Source organism: Phoxinus phoxinus (genome assembly GCF_949152265.1).
Source record: "Phoxinus phoxinus genome assembly, chromosome: 4".
NCBI lineage: Eukaryota > Metazoa > Chordata > Actinopteri > Cypriniformes > Leuciscidae > Phoxinus > Phoxinus phoxinus.
Genome location: NC_136879.1, coordinates 8,809,052 through 8,836,621, shown reverse-complemented (window position 1 = coordinate 8,836,621; position 27,570 = coordinate 8,809,052). Strand labels below are relative to the sequence as shown.

The 27,570-nt window shown below is 44.0% G+C and overlaps 1 protein-coding gene across 1 annotated transcript; it reads right to left on the bottom strand.

Moving 5' to 3' along the window:
• Positions 1 to 206: 206 nt before the first annotated feature.
• On the bottom strand, positions 207 to 27,550 carry bace1 (beta-secretase 1). Its single transcript, XM_079609385.1, has 9 exons — positions 26,278 to 27,550; positions 9,130 to 9,218; positions 8,826 to 9,042; positions 8,593 to 8,730; positions 7,851 to 7,985; positions 6,090 to 6,191; positions 5,845 to 5,994; positions 3,733 to 3,904; positions 207 to 1,805 (listed from the first exon to the last, which is right to left on the bottom strand). Exons 1-9 carry the CDS (start codon positions 26,560 to 26,562, stop codon positions 1,561 to 1,563), a joined length of 1,533 nt encoding a protein of 510 aa, XP_079465511.1. The 5' UTR covers positions 26,563 to 27,550; the 3' UTR covers positions 207 to 1,560.
• Positions 27,551 to 27,570: the final 20 nt, after the last annotated feature.

Here is a 27,570-nt window from a genome sequence, read left to right as displayed (position 1 = left end):
AAGAAAGTGTGGACAAAATAATCTGATGGTTAATTGTGTCAAAAGATGCAGATAAATCTAGCAGTATGAAAATGTATGATTATGCAAGTGTTAGGAGTAAATAAGAAAACTAATTAGAATGTTAGAAAAACAATTGTTAAATGTTATATTCCATGTAATGTTGTCTCAATGTTATCTTCCATCAAATCCAGTGATGCTACAATTTTGAATAGAAACATCATCTTTATTCCCAGAATTCCTTTGTTGAGAACTTGGCAGAGGATTGAATGAACACCTCTGTTCACTGGCAAAAGAAGCAAAAAGCAGATTTCACACAATTGCCAAGAAATGAGGCCACACACTGCTGTATTATGCACTTTAATGGATGTAAGAGCTGCCAATCTGGATTTTCTTTAATACATGTTACGATTTTTCGGTTTAGACATGTTTAGTTCTGGCTTAATCTGAAGGTTTGGAAATTGAAGGTTGAAGGTTAAAATTAGGTAAGAGTGTGTGTGCTTTTCCTAATATATTTGATTTATTATATGCATAATAATAAGCAGCATTTGTTTTAGGTGCATTTATTGTTCGGTTGCATGTGAGTGTGTGTGCAATAATATTTGCCATGTGAAGTCAGCATTTCAGCTCCATACGTGTCCAGAGTAATGTTACAAAAGCTGATGAATATGTGTTACATCATTTAGATATGTTTGAGTAAATCTTTAGAAAACATGTCCAGATAAGATATAACTACAAAATCAAAAGAAATAAGAATGTTAAGATCCTATTTTAGTCAATTGCTTAAATAAAAAATAAAAAAATGATAATATATTATTTATGTATTTACTTACTTGTATTTATATATTTATTTGCATTGAGGTAGTGAAAATTTGGGAGAAAATGTTATTGAAATGGTCATGATATACAAATAGTCACAATGCAACTCTTAGTCCCAAAAAATAGGCTTTATTTTTAAATATAACTTCTTATTGTTTTCTTTTGATTTTGGGGTAAAATATGACTGGACATGTTCTCTCCCAGTGACATTCATTATTACATATCATACAAGTCTATTTACTGTAAGCTTTCAATTAATATAGTCAGAAGATCATATTGTCTTAGTAAGTAATAGTTCCTTATGGTATTGTTGGGATCATCAACAGTGACTCAAACAGTACTCTGTTACTCTATGTTCATTTTGAAGATCAAACAATATTGGTATTATAGGATATGACATCTTAATATAGCACACAAACTCTCTCTCACTTTCAAACACAGACACACCCACTCATATAGTTTACATTACTTTACTTGAACAGTCCCAGGACAGCTATCCACACTTAAAAGTCTGTAAGATTAAGGGATCATTCACATATCACGTGATTTCAAAAAGGTTTAGAGGTTACGAAATCCCTCCAAGGTGGGACAGCTTGTGTGTGTGTGTGTGTATTCACAATTATAACATATGCTGTTATAATTTGTTTGTATTGTATTGTAGCTTCATTAATATTTTCCCTTCTTTGAGAACCTCAAGGACAGCCACCTCTACAAACAGTTGAAATGCTGTACATTTGATATGGCTCACTTTAGAAGAGATATGTCATCAGAGAAATCTCCAACGCCCAGAGGATGAAGGCAGCGCGTAAAACGCCACTGACAGACCATGAGGCACAGAGGCAGCATAAATAGGGCACAGATGCCCGCCATAATGTAGGCGATGGTCATTAATGTGGACTCGTCGGTCTGAGGGACATTGTAGCCACAGTCCTCAAGGTCCACACCATGGAACGGTCCCTCCACTGAGGCCGTACGGAACTCATCGTGGACTGGAGAGAAGGAGAGAAGGAAAATGACAGACAAGAACATGAACAGACACAGAATAAGGAAAAGTAGTCGGGTTGGTAGGTGACATCTCATTGCAGTAATGAGCCCAGGTCATTTATTCTTATGTTAGTAACTCTCAATCATCTCAATGATGATCTCATAAAATCCTCATTACTGTAATATTGTGTTTATAATATAATATGCAATATGTTTTTTGTTTGTTTGTACGTTTTTTCTCCCTCCGATATTTACTTTGCATTGCATTCGATTTTTCATTTTGTTATTGTTCCCTTTCTAAGGCCTCATCCACACTACTGCGTTTTTGTTTAGAAACTGAGAATTAAAACGAATACGATCTCCGTCCACACCAGCGTTTTAGCTGCGTATTAGAATTGATCTCCGTCCACATTAAAACGACTGAAAACGCGGATCACGTGATCATTCACCAACACTGGGCATGTGTGTGCCGGTGTAAACAGGCGCATGTAGGCAGCGATAGCACTGTAAAATGCAGAATTTACTTGCACAACAGCTGCTAGCAAAGACATCAACGTCAGTAACGCTTGTAATTCGTTATCCATGTTGCAGTCACGAACGTTACGTAGTCCAGGCTGTTTTTGTATGTTTTCTTCCCGGGGACGGGTCATGTGATGGGTGTCTGTCGAATCAGGGAAGGATACGCCATGACTGATGACACCCAATCATAGAGCCGAGCGTGAGCCTCTGCGTCATCGTTTCTAAAGTCCTCCGTTTTTACCGTCTTCACTAAAACGCCCTCTGGAGATTCAAAACGCAAAACGGGGTCGGCTGCGTTTCTAAACTTCTTCGTTTTAGGTCTGGACGGGAGGTGCAAACGTAGCAAAAGGTCTCCGTTTCTAGACGAAAACGCAGTAGTGTGGATGGGGCCTAAGGAACGAGACGCTGCGTCAATGATGCTTTGGGAACGCCCCTGCGTCTGAAGCACTTGTCAACTAATCCAATGGCGAGACAGAACATCACGAGCGGGTGATGTCACGACCAGCAAAGCATAAAAGCACATCCAGAATGACCAGCATTTCAATTCTGTGCCTCCGCAAGCCCTCTGTGTGCAACAGTTTGTCTTATTTATAGTTGCCTGTTACTATATCAGTCACCAGCATGAGATATTATGGTGAGCAAGCAAACATTTAGATCGTGTGCTCCTCCCTACCCTCATTTCATAATGGGTGGGTATACACACGATTCAAGTGTTGTTTGTGTGGGAACGGAGCATGCTCTGTCCACGCTCGAGGGCGCTGACTCATTGTGAGATACTATCGCTCCGCTCCCGCCGATCACTCATTGATGACTCGCGGTACCGGCCCCTGCCGAGGCAGAACGGAAGCTGGTATTGTGGGGTTCGCAAATGGACCTCACAGAGGGGTTAGAGACGGGCGCCGCCTTTTATCTGCCTTCAACCGTGGATCCAGCGCTCTCTCTTTCTGGGATTGGAAGCCCTCGGCGCGGCTTCAGCAGTCTAGCTCTGAGGAGGTAGAGGTGCTGAGCATCGATGCGGGGCAATTGCCACGCTCATCTCCTGCATATGAGGAGCATGCACGGTCAGCTCTCGCTCTCTCTCTCTCTCTCTCTCTCTCTCTCTCTCATTTTCATAAATGTCTCAACGTGAACAGGAATGCACTATCAGGAGTTTTAGTGATGTTGTTGACTTTTTCTCGAGGGAAGAAAAGACTACGCAATAAAGAATCAATGTTGGTTCCCACTTCATTATACATTATATGTCACAAATCTCATCTGAAAACAGATGCTGCTGGAGCTTTTCTTAAAACTAATTACATTTTTGTGAGCAATTTTTCACTTAAAAAAAGTACAGACGCACTATTTTATTTGTGTATGGCACAAGTGTCCTAATACTTTCTGAGGCCACTGTAAGTGGAGAAAATGCTCTCTCACCGTGACATGTGCTGACAGCAAAGCCGATGCGTTTGTGTTCTCGGTCAAACACCACATAGAAGCCCTCCATGATGACGGCCCCCATTACTGTACCAGTGCTCGACTGAGACACAGCGAATTTATAACAGTCCTCCTGTGCCGACGCCACGTCCTCCACCGGCCTCAGGTACTGCTGCAGAGACCCGAGAGAGGCAGACACACATCAGCTACACATCCATGCGTCCCCAAACCAATAAAGATGACAAAACAGATAAATGATTGCGCAGACAACAAGAGAACAAGAAGATTATCTGAAGATGCCGATAATCTCAGCATGGTCAGTATATCACTACTGGCTGGTACTTTTGGACCAGCCGTTGTATGAGTCTAGCTTCAAGAGTACAACTGTACACCTGTGTTCTATTATCCTGATGTTTTTTTGTTATTCATTTAACATTTAATCATTTACTTCTTGCTCTTGTTGGATTAATTCAAGGGTTTACAACTCTGGCTCTCAAGATCCACTTTCCTGCACAGTTTAGCTCCAACTTTCAACCTTAAATTCACCTGACTGTACCTTTCTAGTGATCCGGAAGACCTTTGACTTTGTTCAGGTGTATATGATTAGGGTTGAAGCTAAATTCTTCAAGAAACTGGACCTAAAGAGCCAGAGTTGGTGTAATCATATGATTGTGCGGTTTCAAGGGAAATTTGTCTTCACAAACTAGGAATGTCTCAAGGTCATTAATTCACCACATGTGTCTATTGACATGTCCATAGAGAGAAAAAGATCAGGCTACTCCACCAGGTTGAGTGGTTGTAGCTGGTACAGTGAGTGAATTGCGTGGAAATTTGAGATATAGTATCCCATGGATTGCGCTTTGCACATTTGAGCACAAGTGTCAAACTTCAGTCTTGAAGGGCAACTGTTCTGCAGTGTGTAGCTTTAACCAGCTCCAAAACACCAGCCTGGACGATTCTAGCAGAGATGGTCTTATGATTGGGAGATGCGATGGTCCGTGGCTTTACCAGGAGAAAGGCCAACTTAAGCCGGGTGCACACTGCGATTTTGGCCACGATTTGGCCGTCTGAGACAGATTTAGCAAAACCTAAAAGATTCCTCTGATCTAAGGCTAAAATCTGAAATCTTTTATCGTTAGTTTGACATGTTCACCGTCAGTCGATTAATGACCGTTGCGATCAAATTTTACATCCGACTAAATTTTAAACTAAGGATTTGCCTCACAGTCCTGCAGTGACTTCTCCTACGACGACCGTCAAATTGTCTTCGTTTTTCAAGACAAGCCATGACCAAAATGAACGTTAGAGATTTTTTTGTAAGCACCATTTCAATCCCGCGTGTAACGGAGCTCACATCACCGAACGTGTCATTGATTGATGATGTAAAACTCCAGACGAGTTTTCTTACGCAAGTCCGTTTTAACGCTTCTTGACTGCCATACAGTCTGACATCAATGACAACTGAGATCTTACAGTGTGACATGGCTTATAGCGATCATCATGTTCGTACAGTCTGACAAGCGACAATCGTAAAGGACTATTATAAATTGCACAGTGTACCCGGCTTTAGATCACGTGTGCCTTGACAACCAATCAAATTACAGTCTTGATGATATTGAATTTCTTTCAGTCGTGCAACAGTCAGTCACTCTTTGTGGATACCATAGACATGAATGAGAAGTACCTAAACTAAAGTGCGCTATTTAAGGGTATATATGATTTGGGACACAGCCCTTGGTTAGCAGGTGCAGGTGTGTTAAATAGGGTTAGAGCTGAACTCTGCAGGACAGTGGCCCTCCAAGAGTAGCTACTGGGACAATTTGGTTTGCCCAAAAATGAAAAATTAGGACTCATTCTAGGAGAAGCAGTCATACAGAGTTAAAAACCAGTGAATAATAAGAGAATAATCATTTTTGGGTGAACTATCCCTTCAACTGTTGCCGCATGAATACAGAATTTGGATTGACCGATAATCAATTTGATCATTCTGACCCATATTTCGGCTTTATCCGTTATCTTTATATATGGGTTATGTGGCCAGTTATCTCCCAGCAGCCTCTTATATATCAGTATGCCATCCTGAAAGTTGTCAAGAAAGCAGAATGATGGTACCTGTGGCAGGATGGAGATTCGGAAGGACTGGTTTCTATTTTCACTCATTAGGTAGAGAGAAATGACAGGGAAGATATGCCAGGGTGTGGTGCCCGCCTGCCAACATACCAGCTGCTCCCCCAGCCAAAAACCTGAAGGAAACTGTTCAGTCTGTGGAGACAAAGATCCAACTGTGGGAGAAATCTGAAAACATTTAGCATGTTCAAGAATGAGTCCAGCTGAGACAGAGTGTGATATAAACTGACCGATGAAGCCGCTTCAATGGCCTTCACAGCAGCCTGGAACACTTTACGAGGGAGACGCAGGTTTGTAGTGCCGCTGTCCACGATACTCTTATCATAGTTATACTGAGAGAGAGAGAGAAAGAGAGAGAGAGAGAGAGAGAGAGAGAGAGAGAGAGAGAGAGAGAGAGAGAGAGAGAATAAGAATGTCTGCTTTTAGCAATGGCTAGTTTGGGTTACACTTTATTTTAAGGTGTCATTGTTACATTTAAGTACTGAGTAATATTAATTAATAACATGTACTTACTATAGGGTTATGGTAGGATTAGGATTTGGTTGAGGGTTAGTTGGATGTAATTATGCATAATTTACTGTTATTACTATGGTAAGTACATGTAACATATGTAACAATGACACTGTAAAATAAAGTGTTACCCTAGTTTGTCTTTGTTTAATTAATAAAAAAGCAGCAGTCTGTTCAATTGCATTCTTTAACCATGACCAACTGGGAGATGTTTCTTCAAATATAGTTTTGGCATTTGTGACCTTGGACCACAAAACCAGCCACATGGGTCAATTTTTGGAAATTGAGATTATACATTGTCTGAAATCTGAATAAATAAGCTTTCCATTGATATATGGTTTGTTGTTGTTAGGATAGGACAATATTTGGCCGAGATACAACTATTTGAAAATCTGGAATCTGAGGGTGCAAAAAAATCGAAACATTGAGAAAATTGTCTTTAAAGTTGTGCATTAAATGTTCACGATTGTGCTGCATTCACTCACGAAAATACATGTTTTATATATTTATGGTAGGAAATTTACAAAAAACCTTCATGGAACATAATCTTTACTTAGCCTAATGATTTTTGGCAAAAAAATCTATCATTTTGACCCATACAATTGGGAAAAATATCCCTTAAAATGCACTTCTAACATTGTCCAACAGTAGGCACTCATTTGTCTTGCTAATGCTCCTTTCATAGGTTATTATTTGGATGCATAATATACAATAAAATAAAATAATATTTGTATTACAAATTTTTCTTTTGTGCATAGACAGCACACAATCTCATTTCAACACATTTGACAAATGGCTACACTATTTTAATTGTGTCATTTCATCTGAATATCCACATTTGTGAGATTTATTCAGTCGAAACAGTTTTAAGGTTAATTGATCTACAGTAGATGTGTGTCTCTGGAAAACAGTGATCTATGACATTTTACAATTTTTAACAAGGGATTCGCGGATACATTTTTTTTTTTTTGTGGAGAATAAATTATATTTTTACTTATAAATGAAAATGGGCCACCAGAATTGGCAAACTAGGACCACAGTGACGTGTTGTAACTCTTATTATGAACTCAAAATAACTTATTATTTTTTACATTGAATTATTATTGTAATCTATTGGGTTATTATTCAATATATCCATGAATTAGACACATTTCAGGTATTTTCGCTATATAATAAAACCTATAGGCTAACTGAGTGAAATCATTTAATTTTAATTCTTAGTGTTGATATGACATATCTTCATATCTTAGGATATGGGCAATTAGATATGTAAATATTCATATGCCTCTATTAATGGAATGTGAAAAATATATAAAAAATGTTTAAATGTGACATTCATATAAGAATAAAAAATAGTTTTTCGTTTTGTTTTCAGAAACAACCACAGGGACATAAAAGCACACATGCCTGAAGAAACTTGAAATGTATTTGTGTGTGTGCTTATTTTTCTCAGTAGAAATAAATGCAAAACTTGTTCTCACTTCTTTGCAGTCCATATTGAGATCCTGTCCGTTAACCTCAATGCGCACGATGATGACCTCATAATACCACTCTCGTCTGATTGGTGTGTACCACAGCTCCCCAACATACAAGGACGGATCTACTCCCCCAATGATCTGGAAAGAATAAAGACAATCTGTGAATGAACAAATCCTTTTTATAGTATTTTAGTGTAATTTTAGTATTTGTTTTGTTGCACATTACATATAAACTTTTAACAACATGGCAAGTGTGTGATTCAAAGATTTTACTAATTTCATATGACTGCACCTCAAAACACAAATCATATATGACCTATTCCAACCCGATCTCACGGCAATTCGTACGAATTTTACGAGCTGGCTAATTCGTACCAATTCATACGACCTCACTCGAAGTTTTTTGCTAAATCGTACATATTTTACGATTTGCCAAAATCGTATGAATTCATACGAATGACCTACCCCTGACCCCGCCCCTAAACCTACCCATCACGTGGGTTTAGACAAATCGTACAAATTTGTACGAATTAGCCACCTTTTAATCACTCGTACAAATTCGTACGAATTGGTCGTGAGATAGCGTTGCCTATTCTTGTCCTTTTATCGGAGCTTGGCAGTCTCAATCTCATTTGGTTTTCCATGGAAGAAAGACTTAATTTCAACTTGGTGTCAATTAACCATTTCTTGCATTGAAAGGTCTTCTTCGTGTCATGTTTCCCTGCTGTCTTCCAGCGGCTCTCACCATACTGCCCCCTACAGTGGAGCTGCCGGCGCTGTAGTTCTGGCTGAATCCTGCTCCACAGAGCTGCAGAGAAAACACGTCTGGGACGCTGGTCTGTCTCAACAGAGAGTCGAAGAACGGCTCTAGAGTCTCATCCGGCTGAAAGACGGAAAACCTGATTAGAAGAGACTCTTCATTGAGCATTGTCACGACAACACAAGCACTCATGTTACAGAAACCCTGCAGGAACCGACCCGTGCGATCTCAGCGTAGGCCAGCCCCAGTATGCCCTCCCAGTTGGATCCGTTGATGAAGAAGCGATCCGACTGGGTGATTGCAGCGATGTTGGCCCTCAGAGACACATTCGGGCCGTGAGGAATCGACACCAGATCAGTGCCCAGCTCGCCCTCCCACCGGCCCTGTGTGTACGGCACATAGACGCCGCGGCCCAGGTCTCTGTACGATGAAGAACTGTCAACACAAGCAGGAAGATGCAGCAAAGTTTATTAGCCTTCATAACATGTCATGATACACTTGATTAGTGATTACTATACTCACAGAGAGCGATGGTAATATCTGTGGAGGAACGGGTGAGCGGCGGCGCCGACTGCAAAATTACTGCTGCCCGTATCAACCAAGATGTTCAACTGAAACACAGAGGGGTTTAAATTAAAGTTCATAACTGAAGAAAAGGGTAAGTGGTGCTCATCAGTGTTGGGAGAGTTACTTTTTAAAATAATGCATTACAATATTGCATTACTCCATAAACAAGTAACACATTTCATTACTTAATAACTTTTTATGGAACTTTTTCATACTTTTGCATTACTTTTTCTCACCTGAGCTGAGCTTGCTTGATTTTTAATTAAAAAAAAAGGGTAACAGTTTATTTTAGAGTCATTGTTGCATATGTTACATGCAGTTACTATAGTTATAACTATAAATTATGCATAATTACATGCAACTAACCACAAACCAAATCCTAACCCAGTAGTCATTACATGTAGTTACTTAACACTCAGAACTAAAATGTATAAATGGACAGTGTAACAAAGACACCTTACAATAAAGTGTAACCAAAAACATGTAAAGGCTGTTTTACACTAAAAGCTGAATGGAAATGGATGCCTGTACAGTAGACGGTGCAGCTCATAACATCACACTTTTATATTATTATCTGTTCTCAGTTCTTGCTTTCCCTGGGGATCAAACCCAGGACATTGGGTTGCGAGCGCCAATGCTCTACTGTTTGAGCTACAGGAAAGCCGTTTCCCAAAAGCAGCGTCAGCCAACTACTGACAGAACGACAGAACATGTGACCATCGTTGGCTTCAGGAAACACCCCTAGATGTTAGAAGAACAGGACACACGAAAGTTCAACACTCTTATGACACAAATGTCATCTTTGCTTATTCCTATGGTTGAATTGGATCATCAAAGGTCAGCAGAAAAAAACATTTTCACAAATTCATAACGTATATTTGTTAACACATTTCATATTAAATGTTTGCGTAATATTCTGAGTTTGCATGTGACGGTTAATTTCGAGAAATAAGAATCTAGTGTAAGTGAGAAGAGTAAATGGCTGCTCACATCATTTCTCTCAACTTGGGGACAGAAGAGGCGTCAGTAAATTAATGGGGGGGAAAAAGTAACTTGCATTACTTATTTGAAGAAGAAAAAACGGTGTAAATTTAAAAATAATGCATTACTTTACTATTAACTTGGAAAAGCAATCTGATTATGTAACTTACAATACTTGTAGCACTGCTCCTCACCCGTGCGAACCTGCCCTGACGCCAGCAGTTGGCAAGGTGTTGCTAAGCAGCGCTTTTAGGATATTGTGCGGTGATACGGTTTTCTGGGTATTACCTATGGTGTTCTAGACCAGCTGCGGGTACATGTTTTATCAGCTCACACCCAAGTCTTTATAGCCGTTTGCCACCGCCGGGCCAGGCCTAACAATGTGCTGGGCGCCGGGTCCAAAAGCCTCTGGCCGTAAGCACCAAGCCCAAAATCAAGCTGTGTTCCCAGTGTCGGGCCAGTAGCCACGCAGAGCTGCCCGTAAACCCGTCCTTAACACGACGTCACCCACCGATTGAAAACTAGCTTGATCGCAATATGAGCATGACAGACGTGAACGTTTGGCCTTCACTTAAAGACTTAAGATTCCAGCTTCGATTTTTGACCGATGTTTTAAAATAAAGACATTTTTACAGTGAACGTAATTTATTAATTTGTGTCAGGAGATCACATACCAATCAAACTGGTATTTACCATTTCACATATAAAGAGAACAAATACATATTTGATTGCTTCCATATTAGCGATCACAGGAATGAACAAAACAACTCCCTTGAGGCTTTTAAGTCTAATAAAATGACATGTTTATGTCACATTTCTGAGCATTTATATACATTTTCAATGAAATGATGTGATGATTGCGATTTAGTGTGAGCGATCTCTCCCGTCTCACTATACTATCCTTTCAGCCAGAGCCACAGAGGGAGCTCACGAGCAGAAAACAGGAGTAATGAACTACACAAGTTAACCGGCATATATGACACATATGCGGACGCATTAGTCCGGTATCAACAAAGGCACAGGGAGGGACAGATAAAACATGACACCATGACTTGTCTACGTTCTTCTCTGGTGTTTTCCATAAACATATATGTTTTTATTATCGCAATGGTTAGCAAGTAGCATTTAGCATTGCATATAAATATATTTCTGCCTCATATGGAGGTCAGAATCCCCATCGGATCGCAAGGAAGGTAGTGGCACTAAGCACTTTTCCACGTCAAACACACATGCGGTTCAAATCTGAGTTTTATACACAAGGCCCCTAATCTCTAGATGTGGCTCAGGCCTATGACTGTGACTATTGCTCTGTTGTCACATGTGTCTGCCCTTGTGTGTGTTGGTGTGTTGGTGAAGGGGTATTTAAGAATGAGAGATATTATCGATCTGCCTCGTTCACCAGCGACTGACTGGCAGCCGGCCTCTCAGCGTCAGACTCACTGACTGAGCGAAACGTGATACACACTGAGGCGGAGAGAGACAGAAAGAGCTGCCAGACGTCTTCAGGACTTCACAGATCTCCAGCATGTTTTAGCAGATAGTTCAGCCGCTGATGCTGAGGGCAGGGTTATTGACGACATGTTATATTGATAAATCATATTGACAGACCACTTCTAAACATAATACTGCTTAGTTGTAAAAATATCATGCACAAATTTAGACCAAACTTTACTGAATTGTTCCAAACACAATTGTCCATCTCTATTGGGAAACTGTTTTCGATTCATCAGTGTTTTTGAACTCAACGCTGGTTGATGCGCACTTGACCTTCTTCCCACGTCTGCTACTGCTCTCCGCAGCTCTTCAGCGCTTCTCTCGTGTAGTAAGAGTTGCGCTGACTCCTCGTGTCATTGATCTGTCCTGTGGGCTTCCTGTTATTCTGCGCACTGAGTCTGGCGTGTGTGCATCCTTCCTCTAGAAGACCTGCCTTCACTCGTCTCTCAGCGCTTCCTCTCCCTCACACACTGTGTGACCTTGTTGACCAGTAATGATATTGTGGCAATGGACCGCTGAAGATGTTTGGTGTGAAAAAACACTAATTCATTTCCTTCCACGTCATTTTTCAGCTTGTGGATGCCCCGGTAGACGGGGACACAAACCGCTATCGTGATGATATAGCTCAGCATAGTTCTCTCTCTGTCAGAGGAACATGGGCTTTTATCACTCTGTGAGAACTTCGACCCGGTCTTCCTGTAGCTTAACCAGTAGAGCATGACACTAGCAATGCCGCGAGGTTGATTCGCAGGAAATGCATGAAAAGGTCGCTTTGGTTAAAAGATGCATAAATGTTCTTCTTAATGCAAACGTTTTAATAGAACAATTATTGCTGGTACACGTTTCTTATAACAGAAAGATGGGATGTAGATCTGTAGTAGTGTATATGTTCTGGGCAATAGTGCACTATTATTCTAAGTTTACACAACAATCTTTTAACAAAAACAGATTTTTTTGCCATTCATTTACACGACAACAGTGTTTTGGCGGCCTGAAAACGCGAACTAAAACGTGTATCAGGGAGCGTTTACACGAGAACAATGTACTAAAAACAGAAAAGGTTTTCCATATGCATTTTTCACATACAAATGACAACTTTGTCAAAACAATCCCCATTCACACGGATCTGAGAAAACGTCTAAAACACTGTATTCTGCTGCCAGGCCAGTAGATGGCGATATCACTTAAAGAAACACTGCACTCCTATAGACTGAACATGGAGCTTAATACTCATGAGCATGACGACACTGTTTTTACAAATTCACATTTTTGCAGTTTACAAAATAACGGTATCGGTAACAAGGCGATAACAATATCGTTTTCAAAAACTTGCATCAAAAGATTGCATTTTCAGACCCTTAAAACATATTTGTTATGTAAACGAACGGCCAACACACAAAACGTTTTCCGCTTTCAGTTGAAAACAGTGTCGTTGTCAGGGTTTGAAACACGGAGAGAGATGACGTAAGTTGTAAACACACTTTTATTGAACAATGCAGTTGCGGACACACAGTGGAATGGTAAGTGAGACAGTCTATGGCAAATATGGAGAGTCTTAGCTGAATGATTGATTCCGTGATGTGTATTCAGGTGCGGATCCAGGAGAGGGAGTTGAAGAGAAGGAGCCTTGGGGACTGGACTGAGACGAGACGATGGGATCCGAGGAGGAATGCAGGTAAGCTCGGGTAAGTAGCGGGTTAGCATAGGAGAGTGTTCACGGTGGGTCTGTGGTCAGGAAATGACGAGATCAGACAACGGAGGTGAGGTGAATGCTGGGTTAAAAAGGGAACTGGTGATGAGTCACAGGTGATGGGAATCAGTAATCAGGGGACTGTGAACGGGTGATTGAAGGAGTGGGAGGAGTCAGTGATGATCTGGGAGGTAATGGAGAGTGATGTGAAGGAGGAATCCTGACAGTACCCCCCCCTCCCGAAGCGGCTCTTGACGCCTGTGAAGGATGCTGTCGGCGGCGAGGTCTACCCCGACCTCTGGGTGCTGGTCGATTGGGATGTTCCTCGTGAAACTGGGAAAGGAGAGTGGGATCCATTACGTCGTCGCGCAGCACCCAAGAACGTTCCTCCGGCCCGTAATCCTCCCAGTCAATGAGGTACTCGAGACGGGGGCCTCGCCGCCTGGAGTCCAAGATGGAACGGATCCTATAGATGGGCTCATCCTCCACAGGCACCGGAGGAGGAGGAGGTACGTCAATGGCAGGTGTATCTGAAGGAAGAGGAAGGACAGGGTCAACGTAAGGTTTTAACAATGACACATGGAAGGATGGAGAGATGCGATACTGCCTTGGGAGTGTAAGTCTGTAGGTGACCTCGTTCAACTGCCTCTCAATGGGGAAAGGTCCAATGAATCGAGGACTCAGCTTACGACATGGCAACTTGAGACGAATGTCCCTGGTGGACAACCACACCTTCTGCCCAGGCTGATAAGAGGGAGTTGGTAGTCTTCGACGATCAGCCTGGGTCTTGTGTCTCCTTATTGCCTGTTGGAGATGAACGTGAGCTGAGTCCCATACCCCCTCGCTCTGCTGGAACCAGAAGTCGACAGCTGGAACCTCAGATAACTCCCCAGACCAGGGGAACAGAGGAGGTTGGTAACCGAGAATGCATTGGAAGGGAGTAAGACCAGTGGTGCTTTGTCGGAGAGAGTTTTGAGCATACTCAGCCCAGGGAAGGTAACGGTTCCAGCTGTCCTGGTACTGGTGGCAGTAGGTCCTTAGAAAGCGACCGATTTCCTGGATCTTGCGCTCAGTCTGGCCATTGGTCTGAGGATGGTATCCGGAAGAGAGACTGACAGTGACCCCGAGGAGCTGAAAGAAGGCACGCCAAACTCTGGAGATGAATTGGGGACCTCTATCAGAGACGATGTCCTCCGGGATTCCGAAGTTGCGAAAGACTCCCTGGAAGAGGGCTTCGGCGGTTTCCAGAGCAGTCGGCAGTCCTGGTAGAGGGATTAATTTACAGCCCTTAGAGAAACGATCAACGACTACAAGTACCGTGGTGAAACCATCAGATGGAGGAAGGTCGGTCATGAAGTCGATACCGATATGGGACCAAGGACGCTGAGGAATCGGAAGGGGCACCAATTTACCCTCTGGCAGTCTCCTCGGGGTGTTGACAATGGCGCAGACTGAACAACCCTTGACGAACCTTGTTACATCCTCGGAGATGGTTGGCCACCAGTACCGTTGACTGAGAAGCGAGAGGGTACGCTTGCTACCCGGATGTCCAGAGCCCGGTACGGAGTGAGCTGAGTCCAGAAGAGAAGTTCTTAGATGTTCCGGTACAAAGATACTCCCTTCTGGACCTCCCGGCGGAGCAGGATGGAGACGGTTTTCTTGGTGGATCCGATTGTCAATGTCCCACACAATCGGACTGAGAAATAAGGCTGGAGGGAGGATAGGCACAGGTTCACTATCTTCGTGAGGGACTTGATGAATTCTGGAAAGAGCATCAGCTCTACAATTCTTGCTGCCTGGACGATATGACACCTTGAAGTCGAATCGAGTGAAGAAGAGGGCCCAACGGGCTTGTCTCGGATTTAGTCTACGAGCTTCTCGTAGATACTCCAGGTTTCGATGATCCGTGATGACCTCAAACGGATGGTTAGCTCCCTCCAGCCAGTGTCTCCATTCCTCCAGGGCTAACTTAATAGCCAGTAGCTCACGATTCCCGATATCGTAGTTTAACTCCGCCGGGGCAAGCTTTTTGGAGAAGAAGGCACATGGATGAAGTACGGAGAGATCCCCCTGCCGCTGAGACAAAACGGCCCCCACTCCTGAGGATGAAGCATCGACTTCCACGATGAATGGCAGATCAGGATTAGGGTGAGTGAGTATTGGAGCAGAAGAGAAGGCTTCCTTGAGCGACTGAAAGGCCTGTAGAGCCGCAGATGATAAGGACAGAGACTTGGGCCGACCCTTCAGAGCAGTGGTAAGTGGAGAGCTGAGTTGACTATAATCTTGAATGAAACGTCGATAGAAGTTGGCGAATCCTAGGAAGCGCTGGAGTTCCTTTACAGTAGATGGTAAGGGCCAGTTTAAAATGGTCTCCACCTTCCTCTGGTCCATCTGGATTCCATCTTGGCTGATGATATAGCCGAGGAATTGAACAGTAGTGATGTTAAACTCGCACTTCTCCAGTTTGAGGAAAAGCTGATGCTCGCGTAGTTTCTGGAGCACTTGAACGACATGATGATGATGTTCAGCCTGGGAAGATGAGTATATAAGTATATCGTCGATGTAGACGATCACGAAGCGATTGAGGAAGGGGCGAAGGATCTCATTCATATACCCCTGGAAAACTGCTGGAGCATTTTACAGTCCGAAGGGCATCACCTGATATTCATAGTGACCGGAGGGAGTCACGAAGGCGGTCTTCCATTCATCGCCGTGGCGGATACGGATGAGGTTATAGGCGCTTCGAAGGTCTAACTTGGAAAAGATTTGGGCGCCTCGGAGCTGTTCCAGAGCAGCCGGGACCAGAGGAAGAGGATACCGAAACTTCACTGTCTGAGAGTTAAGCTGACGGTAATCGATGCACGGCCGCAAGCCTCCGTCCTTCTTGGCCACGAAGAAGAAGCTCGAAGCGGCAGGGGAGATGGATGGTCGAATGAACTCTTGCTGTAATGCCTCTTCTACGTACTCCTCCATGGCCTTCTGTTCCGGGATGGACAAAGCATAGATACGGCCCTTAGGTAGAGTTGGACCGGGTAGCAAGTCGATTGCGCAGTCCCATGGTCGATGTGGTGGTAATTTGGTGGCCAGCGCCTTACTAAATACGTCCTGGAACGCCCGGTACTCCACTGGAATTTCATACTGACGTTGAGTCTCAGGGCTCTCCACCGAAGTGGAATGCAGTGACACTTCGGAGACATCAGACGAGGATGGAGGGATAATATCCGAAGAAACTTCTGAGGAAGGACTCTCTATTTCAGCGGATGACGGAGAAGGGGTAATCTTGGTGATAGTGACTAGACAGGCAGAATGACAGTCCGAACCCCATTGGAGTATTTCACCGGTCTTCCAGTGGAGATGGGGTTGATGTTGTATTAACCACGGGCGTCCCAGGATGATTTCGGCTGTAGACTCCTCCAGCACCATAAAAGAGATCTCCTCAGTGTGTAAGCATCCAATCTGCAGAGTTAACATGGGAGAACTGTAACGGATTCGACCCCTTCCTAGCGGTTTACCTTGGATGGTATGAATAGCGAGATCGTACTCAAGTCGTTTCTTTTTCAGATTCATCTTCTGGAGACATTGGGAGGAGATGAAGTTTCCCGCGGAACCGGAGTCAATGAGGGCTTGTACTGGGAAACAGAATTTAGGGGTTATTAGATGGACTTGAGTTTTGATAAGATGTTCAACGCTAGGAGGATGGTAGATTGAGCTTACCGCAAGGCGCGGAGGTCGAATGGGGCAGCTGTTGAGTAGATGTTTGTCAGAAGCACAATATAGACAGAGATGGGCTTGTATTCTTCGTTGTCGTTCAGAACGGGTTAGTCGAGAAGAATCAATTTCCATAGGAATAGGTGCTGGAGGAGTAAGATGAGAAGGTTGGGACGCCGGGGGCGAAGGATGTGCAGTGGGTATATTGACGTCACAAGCAGTTAGTAGTTGAGAGACTCTGATAGTTTTCTGAATGAGCGCTTCTATGCCCATGACGTCATCGTAAACCACGACCAGCTGACGGATCTTCGGAGTTAATCCTTGACGATATGCAGTAATTAACGCGGGTTCGTTCCACCCACTAGCAGCAGCGAGGGTTCTGAATCGAAGGGAATATTCAGTCACCGAAGAACGGCCTTGTTTTAGATGGAACAGCTGATCGTGGATAGAGAGGGAAGCCACGGACTGTCCAAACACATCCCTAAAGTGTTGAATAAAATCCTTGCAAACATGAATGGTCGGAGAATTGGAATTCCAAAGAGATTGAGCCCACTGGAGGGCGGAACCGGTGAGTAATGAGATGATGAAAGCCACGCGGGCGGCGTCATTATGGAATTGTTGTTCATTCATAGTGAAATATAACGATACCTGGAGGAGGAACCCACTGCAATCCTCCGCCTCGCCGGAGTAAGGCGCTGGTTTGGCCATGGGACTGGAAGAGGCAGTGAACGAAGCAGCGGGTGAATGCGGAAGTGGATCCGGGGATGGACTGGTTGAAGCAGACGCTGATGCGGTGGGCACTGGGTGAGGAACAGCGTCTCGTGTATCCGATTGCATGTTGTTGGTCTGATCTTCTGTCAGGGTTTGAAACACGGAGAGAGATGACGTAAGTTGTAAACACACTTTTATTGAACAATGCAGTTGCGGACACACAGTGGAATGGTAAGTGAGACAGTCTATGGCAAATATGGAGAGTCTTAGCTGAATGATTGATTCCGTGATGTGTATTCAGGTGCGGATCCAGGAGAGGGAGTTGAAGAGAAGGAGCCTTGGGGACTGGACTGAGACGAGACGATGGGATCCGAGGAGGAATGCAGGTAAGCTCGGGTAAGTAGCGGGTTAGCATAGGAGAGTGTTCACGGTGGGTCTGTGGTCAGGAAATGACGAGATCAGACAACGGAGGTGAGGTGAATGCTGGGTTAAAAAGGGAACTGGTGATGAGTCACAGGTGATGGGAATCAGTAATCAGGGGACTGTGAACGGGTGATTGAAGGAGTGGGAGGAGTCAGTGATGATCTGGGAGGTAATGGAGAGTGATGTGAAGGAGGAATCCTGACAGTCGTGTAAACAGCCCATCAAAGTGCACGTTTTTAAAAGACGATACCGTTAAGCGGCTTGATTAATCGTTAAAAGGTCGCGATCTCGATCCAAACACCCACGCAATCTTACAACTATTCGGTGTCTATTAAACCTTTGACAATATCACAGCGGATCATTCAAATCTGTGTTTGCACTGCCACTGCTCCAGAAAGAACCGTTGGGATGTAGGCTATAAAACAGCTTCACAAACTGGCTTTTCATTATTTGTGTGTTACAAATATTCATATTACAGAAGAACTGAGATTAAAGTTCAAATTCAGATATAAACACTGATGTCTACAGAAGTGATCAAAACCGAGTAAATGACCTTTTAAAAGTAACATGGTGCTTCAAATAACGATTGCTTACGCTGTTACACAAGTGACTGTTAATACAATGTATTTGTCATTGAAACAATCAAGAGATTTTTTCAACAACAACAAAAAACGCTAATTCATCCAGTAATGAAACAAGTGAAGTCTTTATGAGCGAGTCGGTAAACCATTTATTTAAACCAATTTTTAAAAATAATTCATTCAGATTCATTGAACATTTGAAATAGACTGCAGCAATAAACATTTGTCAGAACCGCTAGTAAATGATGTTATTCTGTTTAGTTATCAGTTTGTGGGAGAATCGTGATTCTCAATATATCCAGAATCGTGGATCTGTAGTCGCATACTTCCCTACAGTTGGTGACAAACAGTTTGTGACTAAATTAGTATGTCAGAATTCACAGTACTCATAAAAGAGTAGGCAAAAACCGGATGAGCTACTTCACTTCTGAAGTGTGCATACAATGAACATTTTACTATCCCATGAGGCCTTGGGAGTACGTCCAGATTACATACTACAGAGAACATACTTTATTTGCGGCTGTGAAGTAATTACTTATTCAAAATAAGTACCTACTCAAGAGAGTATGCGATATCGGATGCATCCCCCGATTCCCAGGTGTGTGTTACGTGCTCAGTCTATAGGTGTGCAGGGTTTCTTTGCAAAGTGACATTGCCCACTACTGGCCAGACGGCAGAATACAGGGTTTTTAGTCGTTCAGATCCGTGTGGCTGGAGCTGTGAAAACTGAGCAGTCATCCCGGTCTCAGCCGGGGCTCTTCACTACAGGTGACAGGTGGACACAACCCATACACTCCACTAAACAGATGGTCATTTTTAATCCCACAGTCAGCCTTTAGTCATTTCATCAATGGTCTAATATTTCCATAAAGCACAAAGATCTGAACGAAACAGGCGGAATACAAGTGTGACCGAGCGTTTAGACAGGGTTCGCCTAACACTTCAGAAATAAGAAAACAATAAACGATAACCGTTTGGAACTCTTCTCCACTTTATTATAACACAGATCACCAACTCCAAAAGAAAACCCGCGACACTCCAGTACAAGCGCGCGCATGACCCATGCCAATCTACGGCAAGCCCCGAGGGGAAAAATACATACACACATATACTGTACAACAAGCGCCAGTACATCAAGAATTAGTGCATCATAACAGAGTCCAACAAAGTCTGTTACATACGTCCCCCCCTCACAAAATAAACGTCCCCGTTTATGTTTCAGAATAACAACATCAACCGTCAAAAACAATAAACAGCCGTGTACAATGAAACACAAAACAGAGTACATAGCACATTATTTTTACTGCAACAAGCCTATTAATAGAACAGGGTTTTTTTTTTTTTTTTTTTTTTTGACAGTTATAACAGGCTCTACAATAGAACAAATTCAAACTTGCACTCTTCCATACCCATAGGTATACAGGCACTTTAATATAAAACAAAATCCTTCAAATGGCCCGGAGGTCTATGAACTCTCCCAGTCCTGCTCATGTTTCGCTCAGACCCCTTAACTGAATATGGTGAATCAGAAGAACCAATCATATCTTTCCGGGGAGAAACACATTCCTCTCCATCAGAATCTCCTGACTCCAGGGAAAGAGACTCAGGTTGTGAGTCCGGAGCATTGGACAATGTCTGGTTCTGTGACGCAAGAGAAACAGGCAATGTGTAAGGCCGCACCCTATTGTAATGTACGACCTGCGCCCTCTCACCAGAGTCAAAAGGGTCTACAATACGGTAAGTCAGTCCCTGTTCCCCACATGAATCCATGACTTGAACTATTTTATACGGTCCCTTCCAATGGGGTGCCAGTTTCATGCGGCTCTCTACTGGGTTGTGGAGCCACACCATGGCACCTACATCATAGAGCTGGTGACGCAATCCAACATCATGGTACAGTTTTTGACGGTCGTGAGCTGCCTCACTGTGCATCCGTGCACTGCTAAAGGCAGAGTTCAGTTTTGTCAGCAATTTCGAAACAAACTCAGCATGTGATGGTGACATCTGAGAGACAAGAGCACGGGTGGGTAACAGTAAATCAGCAGGGACCCGTGCTTCCCGACCGTGGGTCAAGAAGTAAGGTGTAAAACGAGTGCTGGAGTGAGTCGTTGTGTTGTAAGCAAAAGCCACATGCTTCACATAATCGTCCCATTCCCCTCCATATGTCAAAAGAGTCTTAGCCAGTTGATCAATCAGGGTCCGATTAAATCTTTCAACCATACCGTCCGACTGCGGATGGTAGGGAGTGGTGCGTGTCTTTTTAATGCCCAGCAGATGACAGAGATTCTGAACCACCTCCGACTCAAACTGACGACCCTGGTCCGAATGCAAAGTCTCTGGAACACCATGAATCAGAACAAAGTCCTCAAACAGACAACGTGCTACTGTCTGTGCTGACTGATTAAGCAAAGCATACAGGTTGACAAATTTGGTGAAGTAGTCCTCGACAACCAACACATACCGGTTTCCTTTTGAAGTCACAGGCAGCTCCAAGATGTCCATAGCCACTCTTTCAAATGGCCGTACTGAATGGGACCCACCCATAGGTGCACAGTGGGCTGGAACTGGACCGCGCCGTGTCTGACATGCCTTGCACTGCTCACACCATGCTTTGATGTCCCTGTACATAGAAGGCCAGTAACAAAATTGTCTCGCCCGTTCCCATACACGCTCCGAAGAAAAATGGGCAGAAGCTGGGGCCCCATGCAGCTGCAAAAGAATGTCCGATATTAGAATAGAGGGTACAACCATTTGGACAACAGGGCCACTTGTGAGGGGACAGAAAACTGAGCGGCATAACAGTCCATCAATAATAGAAAGCCGGTTGAATTCAGTCCAAAGCTTCCGTAAGCACTGAGAAGCTTCTTGTAGTTTCCGCCTGGATGGTCTTTGGGATTGCATCACCCAGCTCAACACAGTATTAATATCAGGGTCAGCATGCTGCATTGCCCTAATGTCTGATAAGCTGTGTGACAAAACATTCATGGAAGACATGCTGTCTGAATTGTCATGCGAGTTGACAGCAGTCGCATCTCCTGCCGAATCAGTGACTTCAGAGGAACATGGAATGGTATCCATTTGACTAGAACTCACCACATTCACTTCCAGTACCTCTTTAATACTGGCCTCTGCCTCGTTAGGGCCAGGTGTCTCAGGGCGGCGAGAAAGCGCGTCCGCATTCTTATGGTTTTTTCCATCTTTGTGTACAATGACCCAATTCAATGGATCAAGCTCCAGAATCCACCTCCCTCTTCTTCCTGTTGGATCATCATCAATGGACATACGCCGAAGTGCCAAGAGTGGTCGATGGTCTGTGATAATGGTAAATGAGGCAAGTCCAATGTAATGCTTGAATTCCCTTACTGCCCACACGATAGCCCACAACTCACGATCAAATGTGGACCAACGCCTCTGTGTGGAATTCAATGCCCGGCTGGCGTATGCGACTACATGTTCGAGTCCATCTCTATCCTGGGCAAGAACTGCACCGACGGCCAGGTTGGATGCATCAGTGTAGATTTTAAAAGGCACACTGAAGTCAGGCATTACCACTACAGGATCAGATGACAACACACTTTTCAAAAGGTTAAATGATTTGTCGCACTCAGCATTCCACACAAAGGGCACATTTTTCCCGACTAGATGGTTTAGTGGAGCAGCGAGTTTAGAAAAATCCTTGACGAATCGTCTGTAATAGGAACACAGTCCCACAAATGCTCTCACCTCAGAAGGAGAATGGGGAATTGGCCAGTTCAAGACTTTCTCAGTGTTCTTTGGATCAGGATGAAGACCTTCTCGAGAAACGACATGGCCAAGAAAGACCACGTGATCTCTGGCAAGGTGACATTTGCCTGGATTTAGTCTCAAGCCAGCAGATTGTATTCTTGAGAACACCTCTTTCAGGCTAGCCAGGTGTTCTTCAAAAGTTTTGTTATAAATTAAAATGTCATCGAGATATACCATGCAGATGTGCCACGGGAGCCCTCTGAGGACAAGCTCCATCAATCGTTGAAATGTGGCGGGGGCGTTGGATAGGCCCATCGGCATGGACCGCCACTGATAGAGGCCCTGTCCCGTTGTAAAGGCCGTCTTTTCTCGGTCCTCTTCAGCAACTTCCACCTGCCAGTAACCGTTAGAGAAATCTAGCGTGCTGAACCACTTTGCACCCGATAACGCATCCAGTGTGTCATCCACACGGGGTAGAGGATGAGAGTCTTTAATAGTTGCACTGTTTAATCGCCTGTAGTCTACACAAAAACGCCATGTTCCACACTTCTTTTTCACCAAAACAACTGGTGACGCCCAGGGACTACAGCTCTCCTCAATGACGCCATCTTCTAACAGGCCAGCCACTTGTTTCTCTATCTCAGCACGTTTTTCAGGGGATGCACGATATGCACGCTGTTTGATAGGAGTCTGCTCACCAGTTCTGATGTGATGTTTTACTAGTGTACATCTACTGGAATTCCGTTTGGAGGAGCTGAAGATGTCATTGTATTCCAACAGCAATGCTGAAAGCGCAGCTCTCTCAGATTCAGAAATAGGTGACTCATCCAATGACACAGGAGGCGCGACCCTGGAAAAGGTCGCTCCAGCTACGTTAACAGGAGCATGAAACAGCTGAACATCTGAGTCATCAACTGTGTAAAACTCACCCAGGTGCATACCTTGTTTCAATGAAATGTCCTGTCCAGTAGGATTCAAAACCCGAGCTTTTGTCAGTCCGTTGTGAACCATGGCAACTGTGTGAGCAACCACTAGACCGGAAGAATCCGCCACATTGGGTTCCAGATAGCCAACAAAGTCACTCGCCAAATGGGCTGCGTTGGGTGTACACACTTTAACTGCCACAACTGACTCACTGAGGGGTGGCAAGTTCATAGCGGTGGCCAGCGACACATTGCAGCACAGTGGAACAAAATCTTTGCTGGTAAGGAGAGGAACTGAGATGTCCCACAGTTGTAGCTTAGCATGGCCTAGGTCCAGTAAAGCATGGTTCCTCAACAAAAAGTCCCAGCCCAGCAACACAGTCTGTGTGGTTTCTCTTAGCACATGAAATACATGCTGCCACGACTCAGTTCCCAGCTGAAATGTTATTGTGATGGTGCCGAGTGTATCTAGCATTTGTCCATTCACAGCACGGGCTGACACATAGTCCTTTTTCAGTGGCCGATTACGAAGTGTTGGAATTGACATACGGAAATCGGCACTCATGAGAGAAACACTGGAACCAGAGTCCACTAACATCTGAACCTCCACACCTTCAATTACTCCTCTCACATACGACACCAGCTCCTGGCTAGCATCCACAATCACATTGATGTCTTTTGAAATTGAGTCACCATCATCAACATTGTCCATTACAGGGCCCACAGGCAGCATAGCTGGTGTTTGGGCCGCAACATCAGCTAAAGTCCGTTTCCCGGCCCATTGCGGCGCTCCACTCCGCCAGGAGACATGAAACGTACTCCCCGCTTTCTTGAGTCATCCTCATAGCTGTTCCATCTGCGAGGCCCGGGGCTAGGGCTGCGTCTGGCAGGGGACTGAGCAGAGTATGAGTCTTTATAACCACGAACATCCATACCTGATGTACGCTCATCGAAGTGTTGGAACGATTTCCTCTCAGGTGAACGGCCCCTACGCGCGCTGTCAAAGACACGTGACTGGCATCCACGGCCCCCGCAGACACACTGGCACATTCCACTCGACTGAGAGCGGCCTCCATTCCACTCATCCATTGCTCTAGGACTCACCCTGGATTTCAGTCTTTGGTTTTCATCACCCAAGCGCCTCAGTTCCATTCTCATATCTCTCATTTCTTCTGTCAATCTATCCACTGCTCTGTATAGTCCTCCATTATCAGTCACAGAGTGAACAGCAGCCACTGCACCACCATCATTATTACCATATGCACCATTAACAGGCATGTAATCAGTCTTTATTGAGTCTCTGGCATTTTCGCACCGACCTGCAATTATCACGGCCTCCTCCAAATCTGTTGCTCCCTGTTCATGGCATTTAGCTCTGAGCACAGGATCCAAACCGGCCAAGAAACGACGAAACTTTTCCTCTCTTTGGGCCTTGTCGCCATATTCAGGGAAAGCCTCGTCCACTAACCTGCTCATCTCAGCCGCATACACCTCCAAACTCTCCCGCGGAGCACGAGGGCGGGCTGATAAACTGGCTCTGAAGCGATCCATAAACTGCCTCTGGCCGAAAGCCTCCTTTAGTCTTTCCTTTACAGCTGTATAGTCAGCCTGAACAGTTTGAGGAAGGCTGTCCCACAGAAGAAATGCTGCGTTGCTTAAACGTGTCGGCAGAATCCTCACTAGCTCATAATTAACCGACGCAGGACCATCTCCCTCTGTGAGCGCTCTGACGGCGACCTCGAACTGCCGTGCCCAGCACAGAAAGCTCTGCTTCTCGTCACCAGAGAACGGCGGCGGTAGCTCGATTTTCACGTGCCTGTTGATCTTGTCGCGGTCCCGTCTCGAATATAAATCATCATCGCCTTTACACCACATGATGGCCGCGTCGACGTTGAACCCGCGCGTGCTAAACTCAGTTAATAACTTTCCACTGTAAACTAACTAGTTAAACACCCGTCGTAACACTGGACCACGTAAACGCAAATAAATCAAAACAACACCGCTGCCACCAATGTGACCGAGCGTTTAGACAGGGTTCGCCTAACACTTCAGAAATAAGAAAACAATAAACGATAACCGTTTGGAACTCTTCTCCACTTTATTATAACACAGATCACCAACTCCAAAAGAAAACCCGCGACACTCCAGTACAAGCGCGCGCATGACCAATGCCAATCTACGGCAAGCCCCGAGGGGAAAAATACATACACACATATACTGTACAACAAGCGCCAGTACATCAAGAATTAGTGCATCATAACAGAGTCCAACAAAGTCTGTTACACAAGCATGATGTAATGTGGACTACTATTAACACCAATAACCAGAAGGTGACAATTACACTATATAGACTGCATACCAGTTCAACACAGTATTACTATTTAACAGTTGGAATAACAGAAAGTCTATACCCCTTTAATTCACATTTTTATTTCACCAGTTCAGTAATCAAAATGTAAATAATATTTCATTGCTTAAATCTTTTCTAGTATTAGTCTATATAAGTAATAATTTTCAAAAACGGGTTCCAAGTTAGATAGGCTACTGCCAAAAAATGTTAATTATATTATGGTTTATTCAGATACATTTCTATATTTCACTGTACATTATTGTGACTGACATTCATGCTGAAAGACAACTTCCACATTTTAGCCCATTTTTAGCCTTGATAAATAAAATAAAACACAATGTGAATAGATTATGTTGTCTTGGACAAAATATTTTCGGTCCAAGAAAATTATGAAAATACAACTAATTGTGAATGGCCGTTTTTCCTGGAGATATCAGATGTGAATACATCACAGACAGTGTGGGAAGTGTGGAAGTATGCCTATGCTGTTTTGTTATATGGTGAGATCAGTCTCACCTTCTGAGGTGCGGTGCCCACGGCCATTTCGATGTAATAACCTTGTCCTGACTTTCCACGAAGGTTGTCAATCATGTTTACAAAATTCATCCTACGGACTCCTCTGCGTGTCCGGGCGGCTCTCGAGGGGCCCCGGGGGGCCGCGGGCTGTGAGAGGGGCCCCTGCTGCAGGGGGACACGGAGCAACACTGAGCCCGAGCTGCCAGCGGCGGAGGTGACCGGCAGAAGGGCCATCAATGCCCATGAATACACAAGCAGACGCGGCACTCTCATCTTTACACGCATGAAAATCCCGGTTTACTTTAGAACGCGTCAAGTGGCGGATCCCGAAGTTCTATTATGGCGTCATAATGCACAGAATGCCGACAGCAGAATGCGCAAATTCCAAATCCCAGCGAGCACTAAAGGACATTCGGGCTCATGTTTATTATCCTTCGTTTTCTCCATCCTCCGCATCTACAAACAACGGCAAACATTCCCGTTATCCACAATCTTCTTATTTATAAGATTTTTTTATATGGAGATTCCGAACTTGATGTCTATTGCCGAACCTTCCCGCATGCTCTTTAAGAAACGAACTGTTAAAACGAGACGTTCTATTTAAATAAATGCATTAGTAATGCAGGTGGGCGTCGCTCGTTAGTTCGGTTGTTGAATGTCTGCCATTGAAATGTGCTCGACGTCGTGTCCATTTAGAGCTGTCTTTTGCCCTTTGATAATTTGACGGCGCAATAATCCGCATCTATATGTCCTCAAACAGCTCCTGCCTCCTCCTCCATCTTCCCTGCATCCGCACGCACTGGAGCGATGTCCGAATCCTGACTTAATCATTAGCATGAATCAATTCTTTTGAATGAGTTAGTCAGGGAGATTCGCGAAGCGTCCGACTGAGAGCGGTTTGAAGTAAAACAAAATAGGCTAAATAAATAAAAAATGTTAGGTGGGCCCACAAACAACGCACATTTCACGCAACATTTCTCTTAAGAAAAACAAGCTAGTAAATATCCTGAGGTTTGATACGGTGAATCGTTGTATTGAACCGGTTCATTGGTGCAAACTGCCCGAACGAACCGATTCAAATGAATCAGACATCCCTTACACTAGCGCACTGACAGACTCCACACACTAATGTCAAGCGCTGGAAATGATGCATCATGGGGCTTGAAGTTTATTCATCAGAACATTATCCTCATGTGCTGTATAACATATTTTGAAAATCTTAAATTTAGTTTTTATGTTTTCATGTTAATTCTATACACTGCCTCAGATAGAAATAGCATGCTATCTACAGGC

What these genes read in the sequence shown, in the direction of transcription:
- bace1 (XM_079609385.1), bottom strand. Translation starts at nt 26,562, where the DNA reads ATGCGTGTAAAGATGAGAGTGCCGCGTCTGCTTGTGTATTCATGGGCA. An exon ending in CCACTGTAGGGGGCAGTATG is followed by an intron (nt 7,986 to 8,592) that starts GTGAGAGCCGCT and finishes TATTCTTTCCAG; the next exon opens with ATCATTGGGGGAGTAGATCC. An exon ending in CCATTGAAGCGGCTTCATCG is followed by an intron (nt 5,995 to 6,089) that starts GTCAGTTTATAT and finishes TTGTCTCCACAG; the next exon opens with ACTGAACAGTTTCCTTCAGG.